At 41.5% G+C, this 26957-nt stretch overlaps 3 protein-coding genes across 6 annotated transcripts; 1 reads left to right on the top strand and 2 right to left on the bottom strand.

Moving 5' to 3' along the window:
• The first annotated feature begins 27 nt into the window (after positions 1–27).
• On the top strand, positions 28–26957 carry Lim3 (Lim3 homeobox protein). 4 transcript variants are annotated; one of them, XM_017242464.3, is made up of 7 exons: positions 28–493; positions 24533–24707; positions 24843–25045; positions 25106–25298; positions 25511–25662; positions 25766–25960; positions 26017–26957. In XM_017242464.3, the coding sequence occupies exons 1-7, from the start codon at positions 121–123 to the stop codon at positions 26322–26324; spliced, it is 1599 nt and encodes a 532-aa protein (XP_017097953.2). In that variant the 5' UTR covers positions 28–120; the 3' UTR covers positions 26325–26957. The 4 variants fall into 4 exon arrangements, with proteins under 4 accessions (XP_017097953.2, XP_070133589.1, XP_017097955.1 ...); XM_070277488.1 differs by lacking the exon at positions 28–493 and adding an exon at positions 23297–23561 and having other exon boundaries at positions 24533–24709; positions 24836–25045; XM_017242466.3 differs by lacking the exon at positions 28–493 and adding an exon at positions 23298–23561.
• Positions 3134–3926, bottom strand: LOC108126039 (uncharacterized). Its single transcript, XM_070277563.1, has one exon. The coding sequence runs from the start codon at positions 3924–3926 to the stop codon at positions 3321–3323; it is 606 nt and encodes a 201-aa protein (XP_070133664.1). The 3' UTR covers positions 3134–3320.
• LOC108126040 (uncharacterized) lies at positions 3942–4323 on the bottom strand. Its single transcript, XM_017242470.3, has 2 exons — positions 4196–4323; positions 3942–4130 (listed from the first exon to the last, which is right to left on the bottom strand). Exon 2 carries the CDS (start codon positions 4128–4130, stop codon positions 3942–3944), a length of 189 nt encoding a protein of 62 aa, XP_017097959.3. The 5' UTR covers positions 4196–4323.

Raw genomic sequence — 26957 nt, 5'->3', positions numbered from 1 at the left:
ATTAAAAAGGAGTTTCTTCTTCTTTAGGGAGGGAAATAATCAAAGTGCTAACTGAATAAATCTGAAACCTATAAAAATATTACTCATACGACGCGTGTACAAATCCTCGGGCCCTTAGCAATGATGCAAACCCTGAAACCACCGCCGCCGCTACATCATCATCACCATCAGCAGCAGCAGCAGCCGCCGCCGCAACAGCAGCAACAGCATCCGCAGCAGCAGCAGCTACTACAGCAACAACATCCACAGCAACTGCAGCAGCATCAACAACAACATCTGACAGTCATGGATAATCACCAACAGCAACATCAGCCGCATATCCATCAGCAACAGCAGCAGCAACAATTGCCACCCACGCCGCAGGCATCTCACCTGGTCGGCGGTGGGCAGCATCCGCACCACAATCACAATCACAATCACCTGGCTGTCGACCAGGATGACCCAAATCCTGAACTGGTGCTAGCCTTAATTTCCAGGAACCGAGCGCTCGAGGGTAAGTGGCCAAGTCATGCCATCTTTGATTCAGCCTTGTCCAACTGAGAGAAGCAACTGCTCCTTGTCTCAGAGTGGGTCCTGCTATGGTTGCCAGGTCCCAGGACCAGGACGAGGCTTTAATTATGCAAAGTTTTGGTTTGCCGCTCGCTCTTTGTTTTTATGAACCACAAAAAAGGTCATACGACGATGACGATGGGTCGTGCTTTTGGTGAGGAAGGGGGGACTAGGGGTTTCTGGGTCTTTTGGGTTCATGTGAGGGCCTTGCGGTTGGCCTGGCTTTAGCATTTCCATTTGCCATCCACCCACTACCCACTGCCGCCTCTCTTCGGCCCAGGAGCTTAAGTGTTTTTCAATTAAATACGAAAGCTTTTCCGGCGGCATACCGCGCACCATCTTCACATCTCCAAGGAGCTCATTTCAAATGCCCTTTTAGGAGCAGGGCTCAATGTTGTGGCCAGGCCCAACCCCCCACTCTCTCATCCCTTGCGCCTATTTTTATGCACTTGGCTATATACATATACATATATCTGTGAGGTCCAAAGGGACAGCCATATATAACTGCTAAAGAAAGTTTTCTTTCAAGACAAAAATATATATGTTGAACAATTTCGTAAGGATATGATTTATTATGGCTTGCTTTTCTCTTGGTCAGAGGGATTTCTTTGTCCAGGATTTATGTGAAGTCTGAAGTGTGTGTATGTGTGTGTGTGGTGGAGCTTAAACCGCCGGAGTCAGATCCTGGCATGTCACATTTATGATTTCGTTTCATGTCGCCCTCACATATCGCATGAATTTCACTCGAAAATCCCACGCCAAATCAATCGACAATCCCCCCTGGCTAAGAGCCAGTCCAGAAAGTTGACAACTGAATGCGGATTGTATGTGTTGTATCCGAGAGTCAGGCTGGTGGATATCCAAACCGTGGCTGGGTGGAGAAGATGACATCGGACACAGACACGCGCCGCTGACAAGGACGACAAAAGCCGTAACCAAATCCAAAGGCGAAACTGTTGACAAACTCCTCTAAATGTCTCCGGCATTGTTGCTAATGCACTGGGAATAGCCAGAAAACTGGCGACCGTCGACTGGTGCGTCCACCAATGCACGTGTCCCTGGGAACTACTCACGGCATTCAAAAGAGCAGGCTCAGCTGCTTTTCTCCACTTTGTCGGCTTTCCCGGCCTCAAGTGCGCCGGATTTTTTGGGTTTATCAAAAATACAAGCGTAATTACGAACAAATAAATATAAGGATGGAGGCGGGACAGGACCCGGGCCCATAACCGCATGTGCTGGGATGCTCGTATCGCCTCTGCCACGTGTCACTAATATTCGCTGCAGTTCCAGCAAAGTGCCTGCACTGAGGAAAATTTAAGGGAGGTTTGATCCTGGTAAGCCACTGATTTATTTACTCTTTCTCTTTAATTTCTCTCAGTGTCCTTAGGCTGAGAATGCCCTGTCTCCCCTTACCCATGGCATTCTGGTGTCCCTAAGGACTTGAATGACGTGTGCCGGGCGACATGCAAAAACGAGCAGAAAAATTGAATTATGCGCTTGCGGTGCTTCTTTCTACCAACCCCCCTAGACCCAGGCTCTGCCCCTGGTACCGGTTATCCTGGTACATCGATCCTGCCCTACCCTCAGGACGGCGTGGACTGCCCATCCCCCTCCCTCCCTACCATTTTAGGCAATCGACAAATATTTTGTTATTTGCACATAAACATATTTATCGAGTTTTGGGTTTGGTTTTCTTTTTGACTGTTTCAAGTGCGTACCATTGAGAATTGAGAAGGGCGGGAGGGGGGTATGAGGAATGTGGGCTTTCCAAGGACGGGGTGAGAGGTAGGGCTGCACCCACGGGTGTTTTGTTTCACCCGTTCGCCCGGCCTGTCAAAAATTGTGTAAATATGTTTATCATTTCCACTTGCCCAGGGAACCGGGTGCACTTAACGCTAAGCAAACAGAGTCGGCCACCCCCTGCCAGGATCTCAGTGTCCTTTCCCATCGCACTTGTCGCCCAACCGCCCGGCCGCGTGTCCTTCGTTAGCAGTTCTTGTGTGGCTTTCCTATTAACGGGCCTACAGCCCGCCCCCCTCCGGATTCCACTCATTGATTTCAAGCCCACCCTCTAGCCACCCCCTAAGCGTATCCTTTTTTTGGTTTGTTCTTTCCTTCCTTCCTTCCGTCCGTCCTTCCGTCCTTCCTGCCTTTTGGACGAGTCCTTTGGCAATTGTTGCCTTTAGCTTATGTAATTTGTCATAATGTCAACAGGCGCAGATCACGCAGCAAGAGCAAACACTCCATAAGAGAGTCCTGATTGTCCTTTGAAACCGAATGGAGAAGGCTGCAGAATAAAACGATTATGTTTATCCATGACTTTTATGAAATGCGTTTTGGTTTTTTCTCTAAATGTTTATTTACGGAAATTTATTTGTCAAGTATTTGCTTATAAAAATATAGCACTTTATTTATTTTATCGTTAGCTATATTATAGAGGGTCCTTCTCTTTTTATTTTTCACAGTTTGTTTGAAAACTTTATAAAACTTGGCCCATTCTTGGAAAACTACCATTTTTCCCTTCAAACACTTTTGTTTGTAATTCAATAATAATAATAATCAATAATAATAAGAAAGCAAACTATTTGTGGTCTATTGCATTAGTTTATTTCTAATTTACCCTTCAGTTTTCTTTATAAAGGATTTCCACCAATTATCTTCCAAATTAAAATAGCTTGCTTTTGTTAAACCAAATAAAATATTAAAAATTTTGATCTTCGAAAGGCACTCAAAATTTTGGATGTCCATCACCAGCTTGAGACGAAGGTGTCCTACATGTAATGGTATGCGATCAAATAGACGACTGATGCGTCGTCCTGGCTGATGAGAGCCAGTTCGGTGGTCAGCAAATCCCTTAGATTCTCGTGAATAGACTGGGTCTCCTCCTCAGTGGGTGGGATATCGATGGGGACATGAATATCTCGCTGAAAGTTCGATGGAGGTAGCCCATGGTGGTTTCCGATGCTGGCATAGGAACTGGATTCCGACAGCAGGGCATATCCTGTGGGTGTTTGGTAGCTACTCTCCGTGGTGTAGCCAGAGGTCTGAGATTCCGTAACTGAGATTCCGAAGCCGCTGGTCGTGGACGGTCTCGCATCCAGGGTTCTCAGAGACGAACTGTCACCCGGCTCCTCGGAAGAGCCCAGTGTTCTCAGAGACGAACTGTCACCCGATCCCTGTTGGGCAACTGACTGTAGAGCCACCAAACCTCTGGCTACGTTGGAGTCCAAATTCGGTTCAGATTCAGATCGTCGCAGAGGAGTGTCTTGATTTCTTTCGAGCGGTCGGATTCCCTCGCTGGGACAGCTTTTACGGCGACGCAAAGTCACTCTATCCGGATGCCAATCATCCGGTTCAGACGAGGTTCTTCCATCCATATTTACAATACAACTCTAATCTTTTTCCAAATCTAGATCATAGAGTTTTGATAGTTGACTTTCGGAAGCAGACTCCAAGTCTACTTTGGTGTCGGTGCCAACTTCCTTAGTAAAATCGGTCTGAGTGTAGGCGCTGAAGGTCTTGAAGATTCCGGCCAGATCGCGGCGGAAGGCATCGTAGGCAGCCAAATTGATGTCCGACATCTAAAGGGATTAGTTAGGTTTTTTACAAGAAATATAAATATAAAATTAAGCTTTCATTAACCAACCTTGTTTTTTTTTTGGTTTTAAATTTTGAATTTTGGGTCCGGACTCCGGAATGGGTAAACCAGAAAGTGTTAATGTCACTAATGGTGACACTGGTGACAAGGCATGTTATTTAAAATATATTTTCTGGTAAGCTTAAACTGGTTAAAATAGAGTCGATTTTATTATTAAGACTATATATTTACTCAAGAAGCTCCCACCATGTGTAAGGTATTTTTACTTTAGTCAGATTAGAAAGATTGGAGTTTATCGAACTTTTTATGTGGCTTGAAATGTTAAAAAAAAACTTCCTTAAATACAGTAAAAAAATAGACCTTAAAGAGCTATAATAAATGAAGAAGAATAGAATTTCTGTGTTGTCAAAAAAACCCTTCGAAAAATCCTTCCTCTCTAGGGACATCAATATCTTATGCCTCCTCATTTTTTCTTGTATTTTTTTTTTGGTGACCCCGATACCTTTTTGGAGACCGCTGTCTGTGCAGCACACTTTCAGCATTTTTCATTGCTAGAAAAACACGAATGCTGCCCCGAATGAAAAGGTAAAATTGTGGGCCTATCCCCACTGAAATTTGGCAAACAAAAGCAGCCGGCCCAGAGCCAAGTTGAGAAATCAGTTTATTCTGTTATTTTTCCCGGTTATTGTTGGCTGTTCGTGCCAGGACTCTCTCCACGTTTTCATGGCGTCCACATAAATCATTTTTTCGCCATTTTTCCTGGTGGGCCCCGGTTCGGTACATCCTTCTCCTGCTCCTGCATATTTGATGGCTTTCTGGGTCTGCGCTTAGCATCGACGACAGCTTTTTGACTAGCCAACTACCGGCTGGCAGGTAAGCCAAGGGTCTACCTCCACCGCCCACATTTTTCTCCGCCCATCCACTGGCAGTTCTTTATTTTTCTTTCGGGGTTTCGCTGTGTATTTTTTTCGGCTACGTCTGATGCTCCCCCATTGAGGGAAACTTGGGGTTTTTTTCCCTGTCGGGGGGGTTGAATGTTCAAGTTATGTTAAGTAAATAATGGGGCGTTCATATGACGCTGGAAATGTGTGGGCGTTGGGTATTGCCGAGGAATGCTTTCTTCTTTAACGTTCGTTTTTTTTTATTATTCTTGTTTTTGTACTCTTGGGGAATGTAGGGAGCATATATGCTTTTTTGCAGTCAACTGTTTACTTTTATATTTCTTTGCTGCTTAATAAAATAAAATAGGAATTTCGCAAGGTAAAAAATAAACAAGGTGGAAAATGGTTGAAGATGCCAGCTGAGAACGGAATAAACATCTGGGACTAGAGTGCTTTAAAAAGGGTCTGTGAAGTTTGGGAATAATTTTTACCAAGTCAGAGTAATTTTTAAGCTTTAACTTATAGAAGAAGTACAAAAGATTTAGGGGTTTTTTGAGTGGTTTTGACCAAAAAAGGCCTTATTAACTATATCTATTTGTATTATTTTTATAAAGTCTTTCTTAGTTGATTTATTTATAATTTGTAATATTTGTAAAGCTCTTATTTCTGTCACTTCTTTTCCAAAACTGTGGATTTCACAAATTCTGTATATTTTCCTAAGTAAAAACTTTTTCGCCGCTTTCGGGTAAACAAGTGTATGAAAACCTAGATGTAAAAATATATATATATTTATATAACTTTGTACCACCCTCTCCGGCTCCTCCATATCCTATTGCCTCCCACCTCCTCCTATCCCCAGTCAGTCCCCCTGAGTGTGTTTGTGGAGTTGCCTGTGGCGGGGCAGGAAAGACAACATTGCGTTGTTGCAATGTATGCTGTGTGTATGTAACTGAAGTGAACTGAATATTTTTGTATTTGTGCAGCACACTTTGAGGAGCCACAACGCCACTTCCCCACACCACCGAAACACCCAACTACCCAACCAGCCATCAGCCAGCTAGCAACCCTCCAAGCCTCCAAGCCAGAATTTTCCAGCCACTCCCCCATTTGGCAGCTGGCAAAAGCTGTCTCAATGCTGCTCTGGCTTCTATAAAAAACAATATCCCGCAGCGAACTTTATTAAATTACACGATTTTGACAGTTAAGCAACAGCCTGCCCCTCCCTTCCTCCTCTATGGCCAAAAAAAATATATAAAAAATATAAAAGAGAATTCTTCCACTTTACCTCTCCTGTGAAAATCATAATTTTTCTTATTTTATGTAATATGCTCGAAGCTGCCAAGGCATGGGGATTTGTATCCGCATCCTTGTTTCTATCACTCCCGTCCTCTAAAGGATGTCTAGCAACGTGTTTTCAGGGGTCCTTGGAAGCCCCATGGTGTATTCCTTAGGGACAGGTTTAGGCAAATACGAGTCGAAAATACTGGCAATAACAAAGTGTACAGAGATACTTGGATGCGGACGCAGATACGGATGGATACTTATTTTATTTAATTTGTATACCCTTGCAGAAACTTTTATGGCTTTGGCCAGTATTTCGAAATGCAATAAGGAAGAGATTCAAGTTATGAGCTTGAGGTTGAGGTTTTTTATTGAATTAAGTTTTAGATGGAATATTATTGGGTTTAAAATTTTGGATTTTGTAAAGCAGATTTTCAGTTTTAAGCAGTTTCACAGATTTTAGGACTTTGAATATATAAATTTAAACTAAAATTATAAAATTATTCATTTTAATATGTTAAATCTTTAATTAGAAATTATTTTACAGGGTTATGTTTTTTTCTATAAAAACCATAAGCTTTCTGTGGTTGGCTTTTAAACCACCATAATCTAGACTAAGATTCTATAATTATAAACTTTTCTGTCAAGTCCATATAATGTTATTAAATTTTATTATTAAAATTCCATTTTCAAGGGTATTCTTTATTTCAAATACTAGCCAAAAGAGGGAACCCCCTCACGTATTTAATTTTTTACGAAACTCCAAAAATCTTGGCACTGCCAACCGAGTTGATGGAACATTTGCGTGCTTTTTGTTTATTTTTTTCTTTTGGAATGGAAAGGGGCTAGATGGTTGGATGGCTGGCTGAATGGCTGTGGGGATGTTGCTGGTTGAGAGTGGGGGGAGGGGGGTGTTGCCACCATGGTTAGCAACTTACTGTTTTTATCATTCCGCAATTAGCGCGCCCATGTCCGTGCCCGGTGGTTATCATCGACCCCGGGAGTACGGAGTAGTAGCTCCTGCTTTTCGCCCGCAATGGGAGGGTAGAATCTTATATATTTTTGTTGTTTTTTTATAGTTGTTTCGACGGTGTAAATATTTGAACGGCATTTCAGTCGATACCTTCGGGGAATGTTGATAAAACCGCCGTTTTTTTTCAGACGGTATCTAAGTATCTGCGGCAACTATAAATACGCAACCTGTGTTTGTATCTTTGGGGGCCTCGTGTTCTCGTGCGGTTATCGTATCTAAGTCTGGAACAAGATTCGCCCATTGAGGAGGTAACATACTCTTGTTTACGTTCCGTTCACTACTTACAAGGTATCCAGGTGGAACAACATCCACACCGAATGTACCAAATGATAAGATTTGTGAAGAACATGAAACAGAAACGGTGTTCGAATTCTGATGTTTTTGCTTACTGAAGAGGTTGCAATGATTTTTATGGTTTTACTTACTGGTATCGAGGGATATCATAGTCACAAAAAACAAAAAAAAAGAATAAAGAAGGGAAGCCCCTGTCCTCCCCCGCAGCGTTAAATGAGGCCTATTAACATGAATCCGTTGGATAATGCATAAAATTTTTCTTTTCATGCCACGTCCACCCCATGCCAAGTGGTAAGAGAACTCCCACTTGGCTGGCTTTATTCCAGCCACCCCTTTTATTTGTGAGCTGGTCCTTTTATGCATTATTTTATCACTGATTATTTTCCACATCGCTATGCTCTTTGTCTCCGGCCCGGAGTTCTTTTGTCTGGAGTCTGTAGTATATCTAAACAGGTGGTCCCAGCAGGTGGCCATCCACCCAGTCGGCTCCCTTCCTGGTCCTGTCCATTTATGCAGCATTTACCTTTCAATCATACCGGGATATAGTTGTTTGGTTTTTTGATTTCATCTTTGTTCGGTTAGTTTTCTTTGGCCAGTGAAGTCAACCGCAAATTATTAATACTCGAAATTAGATAAACTCGTTTTGACAGGAGAAGGCTTTGAAAAAAGCAGAGAAAAATACTAAGGTGGAGGAGGGTTTTTTAAAAAATATTTACTAAAGGTATTTTTTATTTTGTAGTTTGGTTGTATTTTTAAAAAATAATTACACCACTTTAACTAAGAAACCTCATGAATAGAATTACTAGTTCCACGTCACACCAATTTGGTTGCCAAGCTAAACATTCGATTGAATGAATCACGACCTAAGCTATTTAGTAATTGACTAATTTTAGCTGAAATTATCTTTTGGGTTTTTCGCTAGTTAATGATTATCTCGCCATAGACAATGCAAAACAAAAGTGAAGAGCATTTATTTATTGTAAACTGTTCACGTGGGATCCACTTCTAGACACGTTGACCAGATCGTCATTATAAAGCAATCTAATTCCCGATATGTCACTTTCAACAATAATAGCCGCGATTAGTTAACTTATCACCCGTTCCAAGGAGAGGCCGAATCCATGGCAATCATAGGCTATACGGGGAAAGTCTATAAGTCGATAAAAAAGTATAAACTTACTGGAGATCCAGGGGTAAAAATATATGTTTGAAGAAAGAGCAAAGGTTACTGTCAAGCAGAAACGGAAATAGCTCAGGAAAAAAGGTCTTCGATCGCTTATTGTTTTGATTTCCAGGCAAAACAGTTGGCAGTCAATTCTTGGAGTATTTCCACTCCAAGGGGCTTATCAGGCTTACCGGACGATAAGTTAAGTTTTGGCCTAACCCTTGCCGATCTCAATGGAGCGATCGAAACAGATAAGTGTCACTCTATAGTTTAAAAAAACTAAATAAATAAATAAATAGGAAATAATAAAGTACTAAAGAAATAGTTGCGACATAGCCATTGTCTAGTTTCCAGTTATGGGATTACACTCAGGTCTATCCTTGAACTTTTTATTTCAAAACATCAATTGCATTATTTTGAAACTTCCTGAGGCCTACTTCAGTGGTTTGTTTGTCTCTGGAGCTCGGACATCTAAGAAGTGCCGCTGCTGTATCTGTATCTCTAGTTGAGTTTTGGTTTCAGTCTTCAGTTTGCCGTAATATTTACACAGATTGCTGAACTACTTTTCCAGCCTGGAGCAGAGCACTCGAAGGTGTCAAACAAATGTTGTATAACCCGCCGCCGCGTTTGGGGCACGCTTGGTATCTCATTGGGGATCGCAAATAGTGGCAGACCAGGTGAGGCAGGAGATGGGGTAGGTAGTAGGATGGAGCTTTTAAGGCACTCCAGAGCCTGAGCTCTCTGTCGAGTGGGCAGAGTATATAGAATGTGTGGCACTGATTGCGCCTCGAGTAGCTGATTAGGTGGCAATTGAGAAGGCAGGCAGTCATAATAAAGCCAATGCTGTTCAAATACTTGGCTACTTGGGATTTAAGACCATATAATCGTTTATTAAATCTAGAGTAAAGTTATTTATACGCTTTGATGTCACCGCACCTCAACCCTGCTATCTTCAATGTTTACTCGAAAAAAAAAAAAAAATAGAAAGACTGGATTGTAGTTGACCCAGTAAACCCAAAATAGGTGGAGTGAGGGGTGGGGGATCCACAAATCTCGAAAGCTGGCAAATAGATAAATGGGTTTATTTTCCAAACACATGCGAAGAGTCCTCTCTCTTCTTGACCTGGCCATTGACTCGAACGTATGTCGCAAATTATGCGATACTTTAGCTGCTGAAAGCGTTCAGTGAACAAAATGATTTTATTGCATGATCCGTCCGCCTTCGGTCTTGGCCACTTGAAACCATTTTAGCCATATGCTGCCATTTGTGACAAAACTGCACCAGGCACGACACAATCTCTCTGACTCCCAACAAAGGGGTGGCTCTATCCTCTGTCCTGCGGCCTGTGTCCTGTGCGTCTTGGGCCCAGTGTCCTGGGCATAGGGTGGGTTAGTTTCCCGGCGCGGGAAGCTGCTGGTGCGGCTGTCGTTTGTTGTCGTTAATGCCCAATGGGTGGCAAATTGTTTTTTATTATCGTTCGGGCCGTGGCGAGACAACATGGGTGGGGTTTTTGGTGCTCGCCCTGAAAGGAGTAAAGCGTAAACGAGTCCTCCCCCCCTCGTGCCCCTCCCTTGTCGATTGCGTGAATAAAACTTTAATGGAACGACACAAATCCCTGTTTGTAGCCGACCCTCGCCCTCGTCTTTGGTGTCTCTAATGCAAAGTAATTGAGTGCGAAAATGCCGTCAGTTTTGTCAGAGGTTTTTGTGGCTGGTGCTTGAATTTTTGATACTTTATGTCCTGCCCCTGCCCCCATCCCTCCAGACACAATCCGCAAGGAGCCGGCATAAAGAATGCACTCCAAGTGCACTCCCAGTTTCCCCATTTGGGAAATGCACTGACTATGAAAAATAAAAACAAACACATTTTGCTGTGAGCGACCTCAAAATGGTCAGACTACTTTTGACAAACATGCAGAGAAAAAAAATATAATTTTAAACAAATTTTAATTAAAGATATTAAAGGTTAACCTTCCTTATATGTAGAACTAAGAACCTAATTAACCTAACATAGTTTATACTCTTTCTAAGCTCTTTGCCCTTATGGGTATTTAACAAACATTTTTTGCAAGTGTCTGAAAATTGCGACTTGGCCTGCCTCGCCCGGATACTGACCTCTGGGGATCCTTGCTGTTGGGTCACGCGTTGTGGGCGTGTCGAAGGAGACCAATTCCACTGTCACACGAAGCTCACGTAAATTGGTGATTGCAGCAAGTCCATTGCACGTTCCTGACTTGGCCTGCTTGGAATCTCAACTGAAAACTTGCAGCTAAGTTGAGTTTATGGCCTTTAGTTGACTGGAACTGGATGGGCGTGGTCCTCGGGACGTGACCATGCAGTTACGACTCGGGGGCACTGACAGGAAAAAAGGGACACAGATTGAAAGTTTGTCTCCGGTTGTGTGGAGAGTCGACAGTTTTAGGATTGCATTTTATTTGCCACGTACTACGAAGAGCATCAAAATTTTCGTCACAAAAATAAACTTAAACTTAAGCTGAGCTTAACCACGTTAACTTAAGTTTCCATATCTATTCAGGATTGTGGCCCTTTTTGGTTTAAAGCTATACGCATAAATTTTATCCAAATCCTGATATTTCCACTCCTTTGCACACAGATTTCTGCCATCGCATTTTCGCATCCACATAACTTTCTTTTTCTGGCCCCTTTTATAAATATGGCGACGTCCATTTTTGTGGCTGATAATTCAACAACAGTCAGGATGGCAGGATAGCAGGATGGCTGGATGGCAAAAAGGCAGGAAGGCATTCAGGCAGGCAGGCAGGCAGGCAGAAAGCAGAAATAGCTTTTCGTTTTATGCTACCGCCCCACAATGTTGCCTTGCTTCCAACTTCCAACTCCCAAGCTCCCCCTCCGAAAAAAAAATACAGAGACCATTGCCAACCATTTTCCGCGCCATCTTGGCTTCATCAAACGCACACAAAAGACCATAAAGGCAAAGCCAAGATAATGGCAGAACAGCGCAGGGCAGAAGCACATCTCTCCGGGCCGAAGCCGGAGCCGGAGCCGGAGCAGGCAAATAAAATGGGCACCAAAACGAAGTCGTTAGAGCAGACATAGAAACAGCATACCACCCACCCATCCACCTACAATCCACCCACCTACCTAACCCCAACAACAACAATGACAGGCCAAAACAACCCAACCCAATTCAAACCGCCCCATACCGCCCCAACCATCGCATGTCCTTCGTCCTGAACCACCCACACCTAGGAGGTTTTGTGCCTTGGCTTCAAAAGAGGAAATCACCCCAAGTGTGTATTTTTATAGAGACCGCAATAAACCTTTTTCTTCAGCCATTTCTACGCTTTTTTTTCTCTCTAATTTTTTGTTGTGTTGCTTCTGGTCCGTTTGAATACTATTACACTTGAAAGTTACAGTTTCTAATCTTAAAAATAAATTATAGTTTTTTTTTGAAAAATTAAGTAAAGGAAATAAAGATTTGTTTCTGGTTAAATAATTATTTAAACAAAATTTTCATTAGGGCTCTTATTATTTTTAAGAGATTTCCAAGCCTTTTTTAATCTGTTTATATATTTATTTGTATTTATAGTATTTAAGAAGGTTTTTATAAAATTTAGCAATAATTATTCCTAAGAAAATGTGGATTTTATTGTCTTTTAATATTCATTAGCCTCGGGTTTCTTATTGTAGATATATAAAGGGTTTTAAAATATATTTATACAGGCCTATGGATAACTTAGTATTATTCTAATAACTATTAGAAGCATTATTATGAGTTGAGGAGTATTAATTGAGTTAGAAATTATGCATTATTTATTTAATTAGGGATTGTAAGAATGGTAACAAATTTACAAAACCTAAGAAAAAAATGTTAAAAGATCTTCAATGATTGGTAATTAAGAATATTATAATAAAATGTGAATATCGTGTCATCATTTGATAAGTAGATGTATTGCTTAGCTAAGGAGAACTTTAAAAAATGTATAAATTTTTACATTTTATATATTTCTAAAAACAACCTTCTACACTTTTTATTTCAAAGTGCACCTTGTGGGGTTGTGGGGTCTGACATGGCCGAGTTGTTTTGCCAGCTTGATGAAGTTGCATTTGAGACACAATACAGACTGCGAAAGAAAAAGTCGTCCATAACCATAAAGGAGGCTCAACGAGGCGGAGACGGAGCTGGAGTCGGAGGCGAACCCGATTGATGATGGGTCCCAAGTCCAAAGTCCCCAGATCCCCACGACCGAGGTCCGGACTCCAAAGTGCCACAGGAGTCCCTGGCAACTCCCAGCACTCAAAATTGGAAATGCGAGGAGGCCCGACGACATTGGACATGGGCTTGGCATGTTGTCGTTTCCGTTGTCGTTGTCGTCTATTCTTTTGGATATCTGGCTTCAACCCACCCACTGAACCTCTTTTTTTAATTTTTTTTCTATTTTTTTTTTGTGTCTTGTGTGTGTGCTACGTTTTATAGCTACGGTCAAGGGTGCCGGTTTGGTCAGCTTGCAGCTCGGACGCTTCAATGGCTGCCAACGAGAGCGCACGCCTTTTGTTTGCCAACAAAAAAAAATATATAGAGAAAAAAAGATATAGCAGCTAGCGAACAAAATGCTTTTTGCAAAGTAGCCGAAAGCCAAGCGAACTACAAAAGCATCAGCAGCAAAAAAATAAAACAAAACTGAAAAATACAGAAAATAGGAAAAATGTGTGTGGCGAGTGGATCCCATTGTTTAATGGTCGTCAGCTGGAATGTGCGCCATAAATTGAAAAGTTATTGTGTTGCACGGCCCGCAGTGCGCCCTGCCACGCCTTTTTTCTTCCACTCCCCCCTGGCTGGCCTCCTTTTCCTTCCCTTCCGTTCAATTGTTCTGACAAGCAGTTTTTGTGCTAAAATTGTTCAACTAACATATTTGACAGTTCATTTTTGGTTAAAAGGAGGAAGTTACCGATTCACTATTTTGTGGGATTCGGTTATGGTTGGTTCTCTAAAACATGGAGATTCCTGAGGTTTTTTAACGTTGGTTTAGCCCATATTGAGGTTACTCAGGAGAAGTTCTTTATATGGCCCAATACTCAGTTATTTCAATAGTTGTAAGTGCCACCAGAATGACAAATACAATCATAGATCTAAACATATTTGAAGGCACTCCACTGAGGATTCGAAAGGTGTTCCTTCAGAAAAATGTCTTCCCAAATCCTCATCCGATTCTAAAGCGGAGTACCTTAAACAGTTCCTGGATCGATTCGCCAGCATTCTGCATAAAAATCCCGAGACAAAATATTTTTTATATTTTTTTGTCCATTTTTTCTGATGGGACCCCTTTAAAATGGGGTTTTCCCCTATATGGTCCACAGTGGTGGCTATATCTTCCCCAATTCTCATCCGATTCTCAAGCGGAATACCTTAAACGATTTCTGGATCGATTCGCCACCGTTCTGCATCAAAACCCTGAGACAGAATTTTTTAAATATTTTTTGTCCATTTTTTATAGCTATTGTTATAATCCAGGGTACAAAAAGACCCAACGCCCATAATTTTTGCTGGAACTTTTTCTAAAACAAGTCCTTGCTATAAAAAAAATACTCTCTGTACAATTACAATTAACAAATTGCATAAATACAAAACAGAAAACACGCCAAGTAAAAGACATCCTTCCACAAAAGCTTAATCAGAAAACCGAGTGCTGGGGCGAAGAAGGACTTTGTGGAACAAATGCATAAAGTAAATTATAATAGGCATAATAAAAATACGTGGTGAAAGCCGGGGCAAACATGTCGCAGGTCTTTGTTGCCACTTACTTTGAATGCCCCAAACACACACACACACACTTAAGCAAGGTGAAATGGGGGGCAAGGCCGTGTAAGTGCTCGCCGTACGGAATTAAAAGCAAACGCATTAAAAGGTGCCCGAAAAAGACTTTCACCTTGGCAAATGGCGGCAAAACAGGCGACAAAATGGCCCAGCTGCTGCAGATGGGGTCCTTGCTTGGGGTTTGTCCTTCTACCCTGCCCCTTCTGCCTGCCCGCCGCTTGTGACTTAATATTGCATGAGCTGATGGAGGTGGCAAGGAACAAGGTGGCATGGTAGTGGTAACCGGAGAAGGTAGCGACCACACGACACCGGCAACATTTTTAATTATGAAACACTAAAAGTGGCAAAGCCAGAGTGCAACACGCCGTCGGTTGTGGCAGTGGCACGCGCTAATGGAGGGGAGACTCCCGGACTCAGTCGGAGTCGGAGTTAAGAGGTCCTTAGTCCGGAATATCGCGGAGTGGGAGGAGGCCGTAGCTATTAACTTAAACGCCTCTTGCCGGTTAATGGAAATGAACCCGGTCGTCGGTGGTATTTACTGCCGGAGATGGGCAGTTATCTGGTTAAGACAGCCTTGGGGAGCTCAGCACACGCACTTTATTTGCACTTGGAGGAAAAAAGGATCACAATTAAATAGTATTTAAAGTTTTATGTCTTTATTATTTAGGGTTTTTCATTTAAACTGGAATTATTAGGTTGGGTTCTTGAAGATACTTTAGTTTACTCGCCATAATCTTTTTTAGATGTTTGTTTTAAAGTGAAATATCTTAAATAAATAAGCTTAAATTGTGGTTCCTTTTTAAGGGTTACAACTTATTCAATGCCTTACAAGAAAAAACTTAAGATTTAGAGACTTTATAAGTATATTTCAAATGCCTAAAATAGCCCGATTTCCCTTTGATTTATTGGCTTATTTTATAGACCATAAAATTCATATATCCTTTATAAATTGTAAACCCATTTTAGGGCAGTGTTTTTAAGCCATTTGACTTTCTGTTAACAGGTCCTAATTGCTGAGCAGACCTCTGACTGACTGGCTGGCTGTCTGCCACTCTGCCATATTGAGTTACCATCCATGGCCCTAATTGCAGGCACGTGTGAGACGCTTTTAACGTGGCTAACAAGTCAAGTGCGTGGCTCGCACCTACCTACGAACTGAAAAGTTCAAAAAGGAAAACTTAACATAAGTCGCGCCTAAGCCGCACGCGTTTTTCAGCTTTTCCGGAGTTTCCACGCGGCTAGAATTTCCATATGAGACGATATGAGGATGATAACTATCTGTTAGGGGTTGTTGCCCGGGGAGTCGCGTGTCGGGGATGATGAGTCCACTTAGACAGCGGAGGGTTGATCCCTCCCTGACTAGCTGACTGGCTGACTGGTTGGCTGGCACCTCACTGACTCATCTCCGGTTACCAGAAGGTCGGGGAGCAGTTTGTTTTTATTGCTGCATTTGCCTTGGTTCAATATATCGATGTCGGAGTTAAGTGTTTCCTATTTTCCTGCGACTAGCCGACATGCAACAGTTGATGTTCGAGTGGAAAGTTCGAGCCTGCCCCGGGGGTTGCTGAGGCGAATTGATTAAGGTCATTATGCAGCTGGTAATCCCAGTGGCCTAATCAGCAACATATTGCAACAAAAAGCTTCGTCAAGTTTTTGTTTCAATCGAAAATTTTGAACAGCCCTTGGAAAAAGGTTGTTGTTTTTTACGGCTTACCCGTTTTAGTTTCACAATAAACTTGCCTGTCTGTCTTCACCAGAATAAAAGTGAGGAGTGTCCTGGAGTGTCCATGGGCTTACCCATGGGTAGGGCCTCTCCCCGTTTCACGGGAAACCGGATTATTCATGAGGTCAGAGGTTATATAGGAAAATCCTTAGACACTAGAAAACGTTCGCTGACATGTATGGTAGCAACAAGTGACAAGGACCTGTCCACTATTTCCAAACAGGAAAACCAGAAAACCAACCAACCACTCAATCGTTTCCAAAATCGTACGCCCCTTAAATGCCGAAAATACTTTATTACATTAAAAGCATTAACATTAACGGTATGTAGAGCAAAGTAACCCCGAGTAAATCGCATCGGGGGTGTTGTATTCTGCCCCTCGTATGTCGCCAATATGTCATCAATGCGGGACAGGACTCACAGGACTCGCAGTGTGTGTGTGGCTGTTGCTGTTGCAACGCTTTGTTAACACCCAACAAAACTGGCGGGATGGTGGTGTCCTTAAATGTAGAACGGCAATGAATATTTTGTGAGTGCGTTTGGGTTTTTGTGAGTTTTTCAAACCAACAACAAACAGCGGGATTTTGTCATAAACGAGAGCTCAACGGCGGTCGCTCCGGATATTCCTTTCTTATTTGCGTTTCCGGCGGGGAGCGAGGGTGAACAGTTGGCCGGAGCTGGTGGGATTATGGTCTTCAACATTTCCGTAATACCAATTATGCACTTTGAATCGATATAATCTTTTTTGGTATTCCTGAATAGTTTGTTTCAAGTTAAATACTATTAGACGGTGTGGTATTATATGATATTTAAGAACTTTAAAAATTTATAATGAATATTTTTTGAATTTATTTTGATTTAAAGCCACTATCATTGAATAATTTTCTTAGTTTATAGATTAATTTTTAATAAACCGTATTATCTACGATATCTTTTTCAACATTTTAAACCGTATATTTTAGCTTTAAAATATATATCTCACCACTGTAACCTCTCGCTCCTCTAATATCCTTTTTCCAAACGGGACTTGACTTTGTCAATGAGGCAGCTCAGTCAGCTTCAGAATCCCACTCGGTTTCATCTCGATCCTGGGCGAGTCCTTTGTCCGCACACCCTCAGTGTCGTCTTTATTTAACTTTGTCGAATTGATTTCGTTAGGGTAACAGCCAGGAAGGGGAGGAAGGGCAGCGGCCAAGGATACAGGAAGAGGAACAGGAAAGCTACAAACACCCTTGAACAAGAGCATTTCTCCTTGGAAGCTGCTGATGTTTCCATTTGTACAAAATAGAGCACTTAACGGGAAAAACTGCAAACAAATTATTGCACTTGCTGTCACCGGACTGACTCCGAGTGTATTTGTTTGTATCTGTGTGTGTGCTGGTGGGTTGTGGGTGTGCCCCGCCCATTTTCACAGCCCATTCCTCACCCCACGACAATATCCATCCAGATCCGTGCTGTGCTGGCACTGCATACACTTAAAGGATTACAAGCGGATATGTCGCTTGTTTGCTGCTAAATGGACGCATTTACCAGCTGGGAAAAAAAGGAGGAGGGGGAGGGAGTCCTTTTTGGGCGGTGAGCGGTGGGTGGTGTAGTGGGTGTGGAGGATACAATAGCCGGGCAGCCTTTGCGCGCTTTTTATGGCCAATGAATAGATGAATGAATGCATGACAAACTGACTGGATGACTGAATGACGGACTGGATGGTTGACGGAATGAGTGCGGCAAGGCGAAGTTACTTAATGGATTTGGTTAAGTGCTGCATTGACATTTTGATAAATGCTTTGGAACAGATGCGTTGAGAAAGCCAGCCAGCCAGCAGGCACAACACAACTGAAGAAGGAAGCTTAAAAGGGGGCGTTGCCAGGCGCTCGCCGCGCCCATATCCTTTTGTCCAGGACGACACCGTCGTCGCTTTATGATAAATAGTTTTTGCACTCGGCAGTCCAAGAAAAGTAATTTGTTTTTAAAAGAAATCTATTGACCGGAAATTTACTAAAAACGTTGAGTAATTAATAAAAAGAAAAGTATCTTATAAGAATTTGTTCTTCAAATGTAAACATCTCCCTTCATCATAATAATACCTAAATTAGAATACCACAAATTATCTACTAAAATTCCCTTAAAGGACTCCTCATGGAGTCCTAAAAATTGACTGAGTTTGACCTCTGTTACTTTGTAACTTTTTTTAATGGCTCTTATAGTTAAAACTCCATCCAAAATTTTTGTGGAATCCTCCGACAAATGCCTCAACCCTGACCAAAGTTGAGTGTCAATTTTTTTGTACGTAGTTGCCCTCAAATGGCGAAACTTTTTGTTTCGTTATGTTGTTTTTCAAGTGCCTCCTAATTAGATAATATGCGGCCGGGCATTGTGTTCGTGTCCTTTGGTCAAGCAGCGAGTCCTTGCAGATGACGCCTCTTGCCTTTTCCTATGCAAAGTGACGACGCGTGCAATGGCCACTCAGCCCCGGAATTATAGTTTCGACCCAACCCAATTTTGGTTTATGTTGTTGGCCTTATAGGGGTTTTTTATATACCCTTAAAAGGGGATTATAAAGGAGTTATTGCTACTGAATGGTATAGGACTTCTTCTTTATGGGCCTTAATATGTAGGTTTCTTAGGCTTCGTTTAATTTTTTTTATAAGTTATATATTTTTATTAAATTATCGAAATCGTACCATCCTTATATTACTATATACTAAGTAAATTTTCTTTAAAAATGTATTATCTTCTAAGACCATATAATGATTAATCAGATAGTGCTTTTTGATTTCTAAATTGAAACCCATCTTCATTTCTAAAACCATTGAAGCAGAAATCATGAACTCTTCTCTGATGTTACCCTCAGCTAGGGTATTCTCGAAAGTGTAGAATAAAAAAAAGTCAAGTCGAAAAGGCAGGCGCATGGAGAGGACGCTGGCAAGGACGAGGTGGAGAGGTGGAGGACGACGCCTCCACGTACAATTTGAATCCTAATGGATGCGTGCGCCGCTGCCAAACGACTGGCACGCACGCGATGAAGGCACAGCTGGCGAGGAATGGCCCTGTCCGGGTGTCCTGGATGGTCTCGTTTCGGTTTTTTTTTTTTTTTTTGTGTTACCAGTCGGGTTACCGTGGAGGTGTAAAGTTCACGTGTGCCCACTTACCCAACCCACGACGGGTTGCCGTTTTATTAATGCTTTTGGAGTGCTTTCAATATTTTATCGTGCATTTTGCTCTATGACTTGGGTCTGTGTTTCCTGGCAGGACGATATCTATCGTTTCAGTTCGTCCTTTTTTCCATTTTTTGCCTTTTTTTTTTTACCCCTTTCGGAGTGCATCGAGCGTTGCGTAATAACTTTTAGTTGGTCACTTTGCGGAAAGGTGTGGGTGTGGGTTTGAGTGGGTGGGTGGGTGGTTGGAATCCGAGGGGCATATAAATAGTGCTAGCCCAACCTCAACCCGCTTCCGAACGCTATTATGATTATGACTTTGAGTTGCGCGGAGCCTTTATCTAAATGGGTCTTTTGTTTGCCTATGACCGGGGTCTAATGGAATAGGTGGAGCTACTACTATGTAGAATGTTATGCGGACCCAAATGACGGGCGACTGTGTAGTCCGTACATGTTGATTACGATCATTTGCTATTTGGAGTTGTCGAACTGCAATTGGTGAGAGTACTCGAATGTACTCCTCCGCCGGGGGTGGAGGTCCTCAATTAAGTTGTCAATCTAATTACTACGGAATTATCTGAACATATGTCAGCGTTGGCCAAAAATAAAACAATGTCTGCTAAGCGATTAACAAAAAAGAAATGGTATTGGTTTTAAAAAGAGTTGAGTGGTTTTTAAGGTATTAGTAAAATAGGGGTTTATTTAAAATTTATTAATTAATTTTCAAAAGTAAATTTATTAAAGATTGAAAGTTTTTTTGTATGGTTTGTTGTTGGTAGAATTAAAATCTTCTATTTATTCATGATTTTTAGCATACTTCTGAAAGGGTGGCTCTTATTTTTCATTACGTTTGGCTATGAAAAACTATATCCTGACGTCGTCTATTGTAGTTTCTTTATGAAAACTTAGAACAATCTAAATTTATGCCTAGACTGAATCTACCTTCAAAAATGTCCAACATAAACGACACAAGTCTTTGAAGATTATTCTCTTGGCTTTAGACCTGCCCTTAGACCTGCAGGCTAGCTGCTTTATGGGCGTTCCCGCAAATCCCAAAGTATCATCATCTGCAACGGGAATAGCATCCACCCCCCAAAACATTACCTTTTCGGCCACCACCGCCCACCATGATGAGCAGGTTGTATTTTCTTCCACTGCGATTATGCAACAAGCTGGGACCACTTGAATGTGTCCAGTTTCCAAGCGGGAGAGTATGCCACGTTTTTTGACTATATGAATTTTTGAACATCCTGTCTCTGCATGCTTAATATCCCAGCCCTGATCCTGACGGGCGACAGGGGAAAAGAGCTGCTTTTGGATTCTACGAGACGTAATCCCGGCTTTGGCTGCCTTTTGTGCTTGTTGCCAACATATTTAAGCTTCACTCTGGTCCCAGGATCCCTGACATTCTGTTGTCCTGCTGCCCAGATAATGCTTAGCGACACACTCACACAATCTTGCCATACAGACTCCCACCCATACACTCCCCATCCCACACACACATTGAAATGTGCGAATAAAAGTCCTGTCTGGTTGCGTATCGCTCAATTTGCCTTCGATTGCGGAGCCGCCGCCATTTTACCCACGGCAGCCATTCAAAAAAATGCCTTTTTCCTTTTCTGTTGGCTCTTTTTGTTGCCTTGGGCCCCATTGTGAGACTTGTGTTGTCGATTCTGACAATGTCGCTTCTGGCTATAAATTCGCCTCGATTTTCTTTCATTTCTCAAAACAGCGTATGCCTCGATTTTCGGGCTGCCGTTTCATCATTGCCATCGAATCGTATTGTATGAACATGCCCCAAGAAGTAGGCTACAAATACTCGCTGCACTTTAAAGGCGGAATTTCGTTCAAGGCGATTAACTATTTATTTCTTTTTTATATCATAGTAACTATTTATGTACTTAAAAATTATCTATAAAGTTTTCTATGAACTAAAAGCTATGGATATTAGCCTTAAAAACTTGTTAACTTTTAAAATTTCCACAAAAAAAACACTAAATAGATAAACTTTAAAAACAAGCCCTTTTATCTTTCTTTTTGTTAACTTTGAATGTTTTTTTTTATTTTTCATTGTGGCCTGTCTGTCAATTTAAATAAAATCAGTAGCACAAGGCGAAGTTTCAACGTAAAACACCAAAAAGCCATTCTGTCAAGTCAAATTACAAAGAAAAGCCTTAAAGCGCCAAAATTCCGACTGTCGAATGCCAGTGCGAAATGTGAATGTGTGTGTTTGTGAAAGCGTGGATGTGTGGGTGTATGTGTGTGTGTGAGTGGCAGTACGCACATTTTGGCTTTTGGAAAATGGCCGAAACCAAAGAGACCAAGAGCGCCGACCACTTGGCAGCTTATAAGCACACGTCTCGCCTCACCTCGCCACTTATGGGCTGGTCAAAAGTGTGTTCAGTGTGGGTACACTTAGAAAATAGTTTAATGTATATTTAATCAAATTAATTAGGTCAATAGAGTATATGTATATTAAAGGAATTTTTGAAAGGAAGGTTTATAAGTTTACAATGAAGCGAATTGGGAATCTCTCGAATGGAGGATAATATGGTTTTGTTTCCAATTCTTTTTAAAATTAAAAGGATCAAGGATAAATAAAGTTTATAGAAAAATGTTTCCCATATTTTCTCCAAAACTACTCCCTTTTTTCCATAATTTTCTTGCAGTGTTGGTGCATTTTAAAGTAGTGTAGGGTCAGGTGCCTCGGCCGTGGGGTCAGGTGTTGGCTGGCGAGGGGTGACAGATGCGCAGACGTTGCTCTCGATCAGCCGGTCGTCCGGAGTCAGTCAGTCAGCAATTTAACGGCTTTAAGGTCATTTTCACAGTTGCGAAACAATGACACAACAATAAGCAATGGCAGCCACAGTACACAAATACACTTACACTTAAACATATATGTATGTTAGTGTATGTGTGTATGCAGGATGCTGTATATGCAAAAAGAAGAAGAAGCTGCCGAACTGCAGCAGCACAGAACAATATAAACATATTTGTGTGTATTTTTAGTACACTCCAACCAAAATTTGCCAACAAAAACCGAGTCTCTCTAGCCATCTCTATCGGCTAGCCGTTTGTTGAGTAGGGGTGCGAAAGAGAGGGAGGGAAAAAAGCCAAGTTGAAAAGAGCTTTTGCGAGACCACTCCCCGAAAACTGCAGGCTACGTCGACGCACACAAAACAACCAATCCCAGGCACAAACACATACAAGTACAACAACAAAAAAAAAAAACAACCTAGACTCAAAAGAAAAACCCCCAACCACCCAACACACACACACACAGGGATACAATTGGAAAATGGAATGGCAAAGTGTTACAATGCAATTTCCCCGCCGTTGTTGTTGGGCGGCCAACCCAAAACTCAATTGTTAAAAATCCAAAAAAAAAAAGGCGAAAGAATAGCTTGGAAATCGTGAAAATCATGAAGAAAAAGGCCAGACTGGAAAACTGGCACAACCAAAATATGAGCAGCAACGGGGAACAGCAACAACAAAAATCGGCACAGGGTGCAGTCGAGCTGCCGAGCAACTTTCCAATTGGAAGTCGCGGCAAGTTAAGGGTTGGGTTACCGTTCACCGTTTACCGTTCCAACTGTGATTATGTCAGTCGAGCCACCCCCTCGCCGAATCGTGTGCCGTTAGTCGTCAGTTGCTTTCCAAGCGTCGAAGTTGCCGCTCGGTTATCCGTTATCCGGTCATTCCGGGCCAAAGTCTGTGATATCGCTAGACAAGCCCAAAAAACAACAAAAAAAAAATTACAACAATATATCAGCTAACAAAAAATTAAAAATAAATCAAAGAATAAATATTTATATCAGAGAAGCAAACGAAAATGTGGATTAAATCAAACAAAATCAAAATGTGACACAAGTGAAAGTGATAAAAGTTGAATTGAAAAAGCAAAATTTTATTCACAAAAATTTGGCAAAACCCAAAAAAATAAGAATAAAGTTAGGAAAGTTCCTCTTTCAACAGCATGGAACTTTTGAAACTGATGATGTTCAAAAGTGACTTTCTGTCCAATGGCAAATGTGATGATCGCGTACCGCCGATTAATTTGAGTCAATTGCCAGAGTTTTTACTATGTAAGTGGTCAGGATTGAAAGGATATTGAAAGGTCATTCTGATATATTTGATCGATTTTAAAACATAAAAAGGTCCTAACGACTTTTTAAATAAAACCTATTTTAAAAAATATGGCAAGAAAAAGTCGGAACATTAAACAAGGCCAGCTTTTTTAAACTTTTTTGTGTTACCATTTCTATATAAACCGATAAAATTTGGTAATGCCAAAATATTGATAAGATTTTATCAAATTTAACAAATATAACAAGTGTAAATATAACTATTATTTTTATGAAATTCTATACAAAAAGAAAAGGTGTTGGAAATCTATGATTTTATAAGTGTTTTAAAATATCAATATTATTTTCTTTGCGAAATATCTATCTATCGTCACCTATCTGTCATCTTTATAACTTATATAGAAATGAAAAGTATTTACTCTGGGGTTTATCAAATAATAAAGGAATTATACCATATAAACAGGAATACAGGAAGAAATATACATTTTTTGGGGATTTTTTCTATCTTTTCACTGTTTGTAGAACTGTTTATAAAAACCACTTTCCTTGAAGGAAGTTTTTATCAATAAGAGATGTATATAATTCCCTTATCTATAAGGAAAAAATGTACTTCCAATTTTAGCAAATTAAAGGTTTTTTGTTTTAAAGTTTCCCCAAATTACAAGAATCCACCTGTCAAACTCCCATTTGATTGCTTTCAATTGTTATTGAATTTTTTAAAATACATGGTAGGCACTTCTTAAATAGACGACAAAAGCAAACTCAAATTAAGATCAAATAGCTCAATTAAATATTGTGTTGATTTGATTCGTTGTGTAACGAGAAACATTGAGCAAGCAAATATAGAATAAATAGGAAAATCCAATTTGAAACCAGATGGGTAAAATAGCAACCAAAACCCCTGGTCCAATTTTTAAAATCAAAGTTAAATGGTAAGATTAACCTTGTTATCCTTTTGTTTGTCCCGACAGCTACAATCCCAAAGTGCGGCGGCTGTCACGAGCTGATCCTGGACAGGTTCATCCTGAAGGTGCTGGAGAGGACGTGGCATGCGAAATGTTTGCAGTGCAGCGAATGCCATGGCCAGTTGAACGACAAGTGCTTCGCGCGGAACGGCCAGCTCTTCTGCAAGGAGGACTTCTTCAAGTAAGTAAATTTCTCAAACGCATCCTCCATATGGAGTGGATGGATCGATGGTGGATGGAGGTCATTAAACCGGTTTAATGATAATAAATCTTACTTCCATATCGCGCCGCACTTGCCAATGTTTGGGTCGAACAGACGTTACGGTACAAAGTGTTCCGCTTGTGATATGGGCATACCGCCCACGCAGGTGGTGCGTCGGGCCCAGGACAACGTCTACCATCTGCAGTGCTTCCTTTGTGCCATGTGCTCCCGCACCCTCAACACCGGCGACGAGTTCTACCTGATGGAGGACCGCAAGCTCATCTGCAAGCGCGACTACGAGGAGGCCAAGGCCAAGGGTGGGTATATCTTTCATCTTCTCTGTAAGATTTATATTCTATCGGGATTTTGTAACACAGGTCTTTATCTGGATGGCTCGCTGGATGGAGACCAGCCCAATAAGAGACCCCGCACCACGATTACCGCCAAGCAGCTGGAGACCCTGAAAACCGCCTACAACAATAGCCCCAAGCCCGCCCGCCATGTACGTGAGCAGCTCTCCCAGGACACGGGCCTGGACATGAGAGTGGTGCAGGTGTGGTTCCAAAACAGGTATGTTTTAACGATAAATATTATTATAGTTTGCTTTAATATTAGAATAAGCTGTCATAAGTTATTAAGAGCATATTAGTTTTAAACTCTAAAACTTTTCCAGTTTGATTTATTTCTTGACAGCCAACTTTATTTAATAGCTTCTATTTTAGAATCCGATGAGATTTCCTTTTAAATTCTAAATAATTTATAAATATTTTAAATTTTTATAGGCGGGCCAAGGAGAAACGACTGAAAAAGGATGCGGGTCGCACACGTTGGAGCCAGTACTTCCGTTCGATGAAGGGCAACTGCTCGCCTCGGACCGACAAATTCCTTGACAAGGATGAGCTGAAGGTCGACTATGACAGCTTCAGTCATCATGGTAAGTTTTGAAATCTATGAAGTTTAATTAAATATTTAGTAGAAAACGGTATCATGAAAAAAATGAACAATATATATATGTTCTATATTTGATTCCTTTACAGATTTAAGCAACGATAGCTATAGTACCGTCAATTTGGGCCTGGACGAGGGCGCTTCGCCCCACAGCATCCGGGGATCGTACATGCACGGCAGCTCCAGTCCATCGCAGTATCCGCCGAGCAGTCGGTCACCGCCGCCAGTGGGCCAGGGACACACCTTCGGCTCCTATCCGGATAACATCGTGTACACCAATATAGGTGGGTTAAGACCTGAAAGACTTATAAGCCTATACTAACTAATGCAAACCTTGTAGATCATGCTGTGGGTACCAATCTGCATGCCAGCAAGTCGCACCATCGCCTGCACAGTAGCAACAATGTCTCGGATCTGAGCAACGATTCCAGTCCGGATCAAGGCTATCCAGATTTTCCGCCTAGCCCTGACTCCTGGCTGGGGGACTCCGGCAGTACTAACACTACCAGCGCCAACAACAACAATAACAATGCGAACAACAGTGGCAGCAGTGGCAACAACAACAACACTGGCAGCAACAGCAACGCGGGCGGTGGTAGTGGCAGTGTAAGTGCCGCCTCCAATCCGCCTCCCGGAGTACATTACTGATACTCAGATCTTCTTTTGCGTTATTTTGAGATGCAGCGCAGTCTGCTGTTTCAGCAGTGACGGGGCTAACATAGTCGTTACTATTTTCACATAACTTTTAATTTTAATTTTGACGTACCGGTTGCAAGCCCGGTTGGCAACATCTGTTAGCAACATTAGCAGCCTCGCCATTTTGAAAGCTCTCCGCAGCAACATTAGCAAAGCTTAAACCTTCAACAATGTGGCAACGCTGCAACACACATATTGTTTATGCACTTCTATTATTATTTAAAAACAAAACCAAAAAAAAAAAACATTCCAAAACAAACAAAAAAAAAAACCAAATACAATTTGCTCAAAATCCTATGATTTATCTTCGAGACACGGCTTGAATGTTACTAAGCGTTATGATTCCACGAGAAAATCGCTCTATCATTTACATATTTGTAACCCTGATATTTTCATGTAAATATTGTATATTTGTGTATAGTGAATGGAAACTAAAACTGAATTTTAAATTAATTTAAGTCTGTATAGCGTCAAACAAATGCGGGACATCGAGTGGGGTAGCAACATGTTGACGATCGGCACCCCCAATCCCCCAAAAAAAAAAAACAAAAAAAAAACCAAACAAAAAAAAACACAAGTTATTTA

This window comes from Drosophila bipectinata, chromosome 2L, assembly GCF_030179905.1.
Source record: "Drosophila bipectinata strain 14024-0381.07 chromosome 2L, DbipHiC1v2, whole genome shotgun sequence".
NCBI lineage: Eukaryota > Metazoa > Arthropoda > Insecta > Diptera > Drosophilidae > Drosophila > Drosophila bipectinata.
The sequence above is the reverse complement of the archived record's forward strand: the minus strand, read 5'-3'. Positions and strand labels throughout refer to the sequence as shown.